The sequence below is a fragment of the Galeopterus variegatus genome, unplaced genomic scaffold (assembly GCF_000696425.1).
Source record: "Galeopterus variegatus unplaced genomic scaffold, G_variegatus-3.0.2 Scaffold3256, whole genome shotgun sequence".
In the NCBI taxonomy this organism is placed as follows: Eukaryota; Metazoa; Chordata; class Mammalia; order Dermoptera; family Cynocephalidae; genus Galeopterus; species Galeopterus variegatus.
The window spans coordinates 142,714-152,162 of NW_007729367.1; the positions used below are offsets into that span (position 1 = coordinate 142,714).

General features: G+C 42.0%; 1 protein-coding gene across 2 annotated transcripts in view; it reads left to right on the forward strand.

Annotated features, from left to right (window-relative positions):
- The first annotated feature begins 9,348 nt into the window (after positions 1-9,348).
- NPR3 (natriuretic peptide receptor 3) overlaps positions 9,349-9,449 on the forward strand; it is a 75,320-nt gene continuing 75,219 nt past the window's right edge. For both annotated transcript variants that reach the window (XM_008584398.1, XM_008584399.1), the window contains exon 1: positions 9,349-9,448. In XM_008584398.1, the coding sequence (XP_008582620.1) occupies positions 9,349-9,448 (100 nt within the window). The remainder of the gene's footprint in view (position 9,449) is intronic.

A 9,449-nucleotide genomic window follows, 5' to 3' on the forward strand; every position in this document is an offset into this window, starting at 1 on the left:
TGTCCATCATCGGTTGAGTGGATATGGGAAATATGGTATATCTACACAATGGAATTCTACTCTGCTATAAAAAAGAATGAAATACTGCCATTTGCAACAACATGGATGGACAGAGAAAATTATATTAAGTGAAACAAGTCAGGCACAGAAAGAGAAATACCACATGTTCTCACTTATTTGTGAGAGCTAAAAGTAAATAAATAAATAAACACACAAACAAATAAAGGGTGGGGAAGGAAGAAGACACAACATTCACAACAATTCTTTGAACTTGTTAAGACAAGTGAACAGATATGATGTAGTGGGGGGAGGGGAGGGAGAAGAGGAATGGGTAAAGGGTTATGAAAATCAATTACAATGTATATTGAGAAGTTAAAATTTAAAAAAAGGTGGTCAAGGGCGTAGTTCTGATGGCTTTAAGAGAAGAAGAGAATCTGTGTCTCTCTCTCTGCTTCCACCATCTTGCAGTGTGAGACTGCTGGGTCACTGTCGCCCCCACCAGATGGACTTTGGACTTCTCAGCCTCAGAAACTGTAAGCAATAAATTTCATTTTCTTTATAAATCACCCAGTTCAGTGTACTTTGTTATAAGCAACAAAAACAGACTAATGCATGGATGAAAAGTGAAGAACATTTAGTGTCAAAGGAGTTACCAACAATTGAACAGCAGCAATGTCAGCTTGATTGAAAGGGACCTTAGAGAACCCCTCTGGGGGTAACTAAGACCAAGCAGAAAATTTCAGTAAGCCATTAACTTAGGAACAATACTATTACAACCAGTGACTTGCTGGACTCACAATTCCCCTTTTTTTCAAGTAAGTCATTGTCATTCCAAGCCAAGGAACTGATAATCATCAATTCCTTGAGGTTAGCAGAAGAATTGAGAAACTGACCATAAGGCTGAAACTGCCTGGGGATGAAATCGTGCCCCAAAAGGATCCTTCTGAGAAGTTTATTTCTGTTTATCTCCCATTACACATTCTTATCTTGATTTACTCTAGATGTTGCACATCTAAAATTAAAGATTGAAATTAAATTTTCTTGTTTTCCTTACCTTTCCTGATTAACCTTAAACAAAGGAATTCCAAGAGGAAGGCAAAGCACCCTGGCTGATTATTAATTCACCTTCTCACTTACAGGAAAATTGCATCCACATTAGTTAGAGATACGAGTCAGGTATTTTTACATTCCAGTGATGCTTGATTGAGCTTATGGTCTTTGGCTCTCTCTAGGAGATAAGGACACTGGCCTCGAGATAACATCAAGGGTTTGAAGCTGACCCTTTCCCCACCATTTGCACACTCCATGACGGTAAAGCACCCAGGCTATCATGGGACCCTGACATCTGACTCAGACCCTCTGCTGATCCCGTGACCAGCCTCCCCCTTTGCCTGCAGGACGAAACCCTTACCTCACCTTCTATACTAGTCCGTTTTTGTTGCTTGTAACAAAATACTTGGAACTGGATGATTTATAAAGAAAATGAAATTTACTGGTTACAGTTTCTGAGGTTGAGAAGTCCAAAGTCCATCTGGTGGTGCTGACATTTACCCAGGGGTCTCACACTGCAAGATGGTGGAAGCAGAGAGAGCAAAGAGAGAGAAAGACAGACTCTCACTCTTTTTTAAAGCCCTCAGGGGCCGAACCCGTGGCTCACTCGGGAGAGTGCGGTGCTGGCAGAGCGGTGGTGCTGGGAGCGCCGAGACCACAGGTTCGGATCCTATATAGGGATGGCCTGTGTGCTCACTGGCTGAGCGCGGTGCGGGCGACACCAAGCCAAAGGGTTGCGATCCCCTTACCGGTCACAAAACAAACAAAAAAAAGCCCTCAGAACCAAGCCCTTGATCAGCATTATTATTATTATTATTATTATTATTATTATTATTTTTTTTTTAAAGATGACCGGTAAGGGGACTTTACCCTTGACTTGGTGTTGTCAGCATCACGCTCACCCAGTGAGCTGACCAGCCATCCCTATATGGGATCCGAACCCGGGGCCTTGGTGTTATCAGCACTGCACTCTTCCTGAGTGAGCCATGAGCTGGCCCTTGATCAGCATTATTAATCCATTCACTAGGCATGGTCCTACAATCCAATCACCTCTTCAAGGATCCACCTTTCAATTACTGTAACAGGATTTCCCACCCTCTTAACAGTCTCAATGTGGGCTATGTTTCCAATACATAAAACTTGGGAGACACAATTCAAGCTTCAATGAGTTTTGGGGGGACATAATTCAATCCACTACACCTTCCCACCTCTTCCTTTTTGTAAGCCCCAGAATAGGCATCAGAAGGCGGGATGATTCTAGCCTGGTCATCTCTGAGATGCTGGTTATCTGAGTAAAGCTTCCACTCCTTGCACCCACTTTTGGACTTTTGTGTCACTTCCCACCTCTTCCTTTTTGTAAGCCCCAGAACAGGCATCAGAAGGCGGGATGATTCTAGCCTGGTCATCTCCGAGATGCTGGTTATCTGAGTAAAGCTTCCACTCCTTGCACCCACTTTTGGACTTTTGTGTCATTTGTTTAGTGCAAGAGGGCAGCTGAACCTGTTGCTGGTAACATGATGAAACAATTTTCTCCATTATTGTGAAGGCAAAATTTGATGTCAGCATGATTACCAAAAACATGAGAGGGCAAACGTCAAGAATTTTCCTGATGTTTTCCTCATGATGTTCTTTTCTATTTTAGTCTCATGCATCAGCTATCTAAGGTTTAATACCAAGTGGAATGTACTTGTTGGAAAGAAATAAAAAACTGCATCTCACACCATTGCACATGGTAGTAACATTATCACCTTTAATTTCTGTTCATAGTATGATAAAAGATAATGCACTGATTTTTAAAAAATTTTTTTTAGGATGCCACATTTTTCTCATTAGCAAGGAAATAATCAAGAGTTAAGTATGAGTGATTAAGTGCTGGTAAATAAATATGCTAAGACCTCTTAAAGTTGGTATTTAGGATCTTTGGCCTCTTTATTGTTTTTATAATTAGAAATCCAGCATGATCCTATCTGAATGTTCTGAAAATGGTGATTTCAGAAGTATAATATAAACATATATATGAGGTAATTTCTCTTTTAATTATTTATCTTTTCCTTTTAATGCTTCATTATTTCTCTTCTAAACGCTGTTTCATAGTCATCTTTACACTCTTTGGATTTATCATTGGTAAAATAAAGTTTTAAGTGTCTACACATTGTTTTTGAAGGAGGAAATGCAGGATTAAAGAAAAAAATCCCAGCCCTTGAAGAGTTTATATTTTAATGGTTTAATGCTGATTAATTCAGATTCTAAGATGTTCAATATTATGATGTATAATAAAACCACAAAAATGATTTTTATAAGGTGTTTTTGATATTTGGTATATTTTTGTCCTGATAATGTTGCTCTTGAATATAGCATATTTGATTGTTATAAAATGATTGGTTATTACATAGATTTAAATATAACTTGGGTCAAATTGTACCGCAAACAAAAGAAATAAATAAATGATACAATGAGTTCAAGCTATAGAACGCCACAGTCCTTGACACACTATACATGTTTAAGAAGGTTTGTTGAGTTGAACAAGGGCTTTCAGCCCTGGACCCAACATTTTTATTGCCTGGGTATTTAATACATAAAGATATATTTTACTCTTCTCTCATTATTTATAACATCCATGATCTAGAAATTAAATATATTTCTCCCAGCACAACCCTCCTTTTGTACAATCTGCTTCCTGCTCCCCCATCCTCAAAGTCCTGCCCCTTGCACAGCCACTTCTATTTTCCCCCTTCTTTTTATTTCTCCCTGATTGATCCCTGTCTTGCCTCATTCCCTTTAGTTCTCTGTGGCTGGAGGCAGCCTGTGTTGCTAGAGAATCCTGATAGATGTTAAGGGCAGCTGTGGGGTGGCAAACATAAGCTCCTTCTCTCTTTGCCCCATTATGTAGTAGAAAATATTGAACAAACTCTTGTCTCAAGCTTACCAGGAAATATCTGAGGTTGGGAATCCAAGACCAATACACAAGTGATTGCCAAAATGCTTCCCCCAGGGAAGCCACTGTTAACAAATATTATACCATAAGGTCTGTTGTAATCAGGCAGTAGATAATTACAAACAAGTTGCACATAAACCATATTGTTTAGAGTTTTGAATTCTTTCATTCATTTCATAAGCATATATTGAACTCTTACTTGGTATAATACTTTTTACCAGGCATTGAAGGGAACGTCATAAGAGCTGCCATTTATTAAGTTCCTATTGTGTACTAAGCACTGTGCATCCAACCTTGCTTCTACAATATCAGGACAATAACTCCATTTTAGAAGTGAAAAAATGAATGAAAGTGTAGAAACTGAGGTCAAATAAATCACGTGATAACCTTTGGGCATGTTTGTGAGGTTTCTTAATGCTCTTTCCACAGTATTACCCTGGAGATTGGGTCCAAACCCAAACATGCCTCCCTGTAAATGGAAATAAAATTTAGTGTGATCATGAACCTGAGGAATGTTATAAAAACTCAGGTGGGAGAAGGGAATGTTTCTGAGACTTGGGGACGTTAGGATTAAGGAAGAAAGTAAGACCCAACGGCTGTGAATGTTGCCCTGAGGAAAGTTTTCCAAAATTCCATTTTATATGTTTACGTGCCTTCTTAATCCCTTTTGGAAGAATGCAGTGGGCAATTAAAGAAGCCAGTTAAATATAGTCAGTATTGGTATGCATGAAGTTGAGGCACATACACTTATTTTTGCGAATGTAATAATCTACATAAAATAACTGGTCTTTAAATCAACAATATGAAAATTCTTCATGTGGTTTACAAATCTCAGGCCAGTATCCAGGTTAAATCACAGACCACCTATACATTTTTTGGAAGTTTTTCCAATGTCACTTTGTCTTAGGACATCTTCAAAGAAGTGAAAAAAATTTGCAATTGACAGAAACCTAAAAGGATAGTAATATAGAAACAACTCTATTTTCAAAAGAACCCTTCAAGGCCACATTTAACTACAGTCTCTGATGAAATTGAATCATAAATTTAAATAGAAAAAAAATGTAATTTCTATTATTTGTAGTGCTGGCAAAAAAAAAAAAAAAAAAAAAAAAAAAAAAAAAAAAAAAAAAAAAAAAAAAAAAAAAGAAAGAAAAGAAAAGAAAAGAAAAGAAAAGAAAAAGAAAAAGAAAACATAGTAGATTTTTATGAAAAGAAAAGGGGTCAATGAATAGAGTCCCTGCTAAGGAAAGCTAAAACCTAGAGGCAAAGTTTTAATTTAATTTTTTGGCGTCCACTGATTTTTCTCCCACTTCTTGAATGGTTCCCTCTAAAACATCAACTATACATTAAAAACGAAATCTGAACACTCATTAAATTACAGAAATGTTCTTAAATTATGTGTGATGTTCTTTCATCTCTTCTGCCTCTAGGGGGAAGTGTGTTTTCAACAATTGTGTCCCCAGAAGATTATTTTCTTGTGGGCTACAGGCTTCACAGGGGTATTTTCTAATGTGATCTCAGGTTTGACCCAAACAGGGGAGAGGAGATTGAAAATTTGGATGAGCTCTTACTTTAGAGGTTGCACCCAGGATTCTGAGGGAGAAGGTTTATAGAGATTGTTACAATTGGTGGAGAAAACTTCCTTCTGATAGCATTTCTAATACATTTCAAAGAATCACTTGTAAGTTTCTCTGTAGTAGAGGAATAACATACAGACACGAGTTTCATGCTGTAAAACAAACAGTTGAATACTTTATAGAAAACCTGCCATCATCTTTTAATAGTTTAAATTAAAAAAATATGATTCATGAATATAGATGAAAACATTTCTAATCCTACAAAAAGTGTATTAGTGTCTGTAATATCACTTTTAGGGCTAAAATTGTCTTTTTTTAAAATTGGCTAGTTTTATTTTATTTTGCAACATTTCCACATATTTTTCCTTTGTTTTCGTTCAACAATTATAGCCAGAAAGGATGCACCCAGTAAAAAGGTTAGCATTCTTTTGAATGTTAAAGTGCTTCTCCCCCCCCCCGCATGTCAATGTTTTTCAGAATTGAGAGGAAAAATGTTTAAAAATTGAGTTCAAGGGATGAGTTATTTCTGTTTTCTCCCCTTTTTCTTCTTTCTTGTTTGATCATTTTTATAATTAAAGTGCTGCAAAAATTCTATTATAGTAGATGCTGTTATGTTATTATAATTATGTTATTCTCAGCTTCTCTGTGCTGTAGTAGTCTCAAAACTTAGCTATATATGAAGTTAAATTTTGATATAAAGAATGCTATTACTTAAAGTGGAAATTAGCCTTGTACCCAACCTTTTTTTAAATGATATAATAGGTAGTACATGGTTTGTTTCTAATCCAATCTCATTTAAAAATATTCTCAAGGGATGAAGAGGTATTTAAATATGTCATTTATATTCTTTGTACCTCAATTCTTTATCTAGAGTGTGAAGGTGTTAATCTGGGTGACTTCTTAAGTCTTTTCTGGCCCTAAGATTGTAGGACTCCATGATATTTACACAAACTTTCAGCTGGTTGTGAAAAATCTAATTTGATGGAGAGTAAACGAACCCATAACATTAATATCCATGCACTTACATTACTTGGTGGGTCTTCCTATAATCTTGTGCCTGTTTTCATTTGAAAAGCTTTCTTTAAAACCCTAATTTCTGCTCACTGGAATTTTTAAGTGGTGTTTTGAGCAACAGCAAGAGCAGTCACACTGGCTTTTCTCGTTTTTTTCTGTTACCTTGGAGCTTTTCCCTTCCACAGCGTCGTCTCGTCTGTGCTCTTTAGTGACAAGTTGAAAGTTGAGAGCTCCTTTCCAAAGGCCACAGACAGGCTACGGGTGCTCGCCTAACGCGATCGCTCTGCCCTGCTGTTGACCCACGGGCGAGGCTGGCAGCGCCGGTGCCACTGAAACCCCAGACTCTGCGAATAAGCACACATCACACACTGCAGAATCACGTCGTCACCGGTCGGTGTTCCCCAGACACAGTAACGGGAAACCCCTGTTCCTTCACGTCTCCTGGCAACCAGTTTTGAAATCCATTAAGACCCTTGGAAGTCGGGATTTAACTGTTGTTCTGTCGTTGTTGTTTTTAATCTATGATCTCATAAACGCCTGTCTCCCTCCAAGGATTTCAGGAAGGATTTAATTACTGTGAAACGCTGAATCTGTTTCCAGTGTGTGTGGATTATCTTGGTGGTGGAATTAAATTTTATATAGATGCCTCGTTTGCTACTGGTTAGCAGCTCTAATTAAATAAATGAAAGTTCTCGCAGGAGTTAGAAGCTCCTACTTACACTGAAGATTTTAGGCATCACTGTGCATAATCTGAAATGTAAATGACTCAGAGGACGAAACGTTACCCACAATTACGTTTGCGGTGTCAGAAAGAGCGATAAAGAGACAAGTGTTAACGGCGGCGAGCGCTGATGCCTGCAGTTGCCGCAGCCCCGGAAGCCCCAATTAACCTTTTCACGGTCACGAATGAGAGCGAGCGCTTTATGGCCTTGGAGCAAAAAGAGGCAGCGCCTGGGGCGGTGGCTCCGGGGTTAAGAGTCGGGTGCAACTTTCTGCCGAAAGAGGGCGTTGGTCTCAGACTAATGGAAATTCGTGGACACGGACGCACAGTGAAATGAAAGGCATTCAATACATTTTCAATTTATTTTAATTTGCGGGACTTAAGTGTCTGAATTCTCCCGTCCGAGGTAGCACGTTCACATGCAAGTCACTTCGGTGTGTTTCCAGTTCTCTTCCGACCTGCCCAGCTACGCGGCGGACTCTGGCGATGCTCCTCAGGCCACCGATTTCTCCACAGCGGTTTCCATCCTGTCTCCACTGCTGTCGTGGCTGTGACCAGTGGCAGGACGAGGTCTCCGAGGCAGGACCTCTGTCGGCATCTCAGAGCCCCGAGCATGGTGCCATGCGCGCTCCGGAGAAGCAGCAGTTGGATCCCCGAGCTCTCGGGTTGGAGGGGAGAATGTGTCCGTACCTAGGGGACCCTCTGGGGAACTTTTTGGGGAGACAGTCCCGTTACTTAGCTATCTGCTTTAGCAAACAAAGCCCCGAGGACGCCTTGGGGATGCTTTTCAAACTTTGTGACATCTCCAGAAACCAAACCTTTCGCTCGCTTCTGGGAGCAACAAGTTTCGCTTTCCTGCTCTCAGTGCGCCGGCGGAGGGTCTGTGCACGCGACACGGCGACACCGGTACCGTAGCGACTCCAGCACGAACCCGCTTGGCCCAGAGGGAGGGGACCTGGTCGGGGCGGGGGAAAGAGGGATGCGAGTAACGCCTGGGCCGCCCGGCAGACCAGGTCCGCGACCAGCGGTCTGCACTGGGACCTTGATCCTTGTTCCCCGACCTTGCGCCGGAGAACCTGGGAGGTCAGGTGCTCTTCCCGAGTCGGCGCGTCAGGAGGGAATGTGGCCGGAGCGAGATCGAGGTGAGAGCAAGAGGGATTTTTGCACCAAAACTGGCAATTTCTAGAACCACTGCTTTCTCCCAATCACGTTTTTATTTTCTTGCACAGTGTGTGTGTGTGTGTGTGTGCGCGCGCGCGCACTTTACTTTCAAACACGTTTCCTTTTTTAAAGCCCGGAGCTGGAGAGAGCTTGGCCAGGGAGAGGCGGGGATCGCAGAAGCGCGCGGCGCGGTGGGGGCTCCCACCGGTGCAGACGTGGGCGGTTGCTGCTTTAAGGAACAGGCAGAGGGCCGGAGAGGCGTGGGGGTCGGGGGCAGGGAAGGGGCGCGGGGAGGAGCCCTGAGGTACGAATGGAAGTGAGAGACTCCCCCAGCCCAGCCCCCACCTCTCCCCTTCCCCCTCCCCCGCGCTGGAAATACCAGCCAGCCTCGCAGCGCCATGTGTGGTAACGCGCTCCGCCGCTGCCACGCTATTTAAACGCGGGCTATGGATCCAGAAACCAGCGCGAATCAATGAGATTAAACGCGAGGGAGATGCACCGTCAATGACAAGCACTTGGCCAAGTCTAACTTTTTTTTTTTTCTTTTACAAATGCGCTTTCAAAAGCAACGCCCAAATAAGAAGCCACCTCTAAGCAAAATAGCATATGTATAAAGGGAGGACGAATATATCTGTATTTATAATAAGTATATATATAAGTATATTACAGACGCACAGGTTTACACCCGGTGAACTTTTTCTTCTTCTTCTTTTTTTTTTCAAAAAACGAGTGACATTGCAGAGGACTCTTCCCCTCAGGGGGTATTCTGTTTTCTTAGAGCGCCCAAGGGGGCGCAGGGACCGCGGAGAGAAGAGTGGGGAGGAAGGAGGAAGGGTGGTTGGGGGGCGAGGGCGAGTCGGCGGCGCGGGCAAGCGCTTCCTCGCGGCACGATGCCGTCCCTGCTGGCGCTCACTTTCTCCGCGTGCGTCCTGCTCGGCTGGGCGCTGCTGGCTGGCGGCACGGGTGGCGGCGGCGGCGGCGGCCGGGGCGC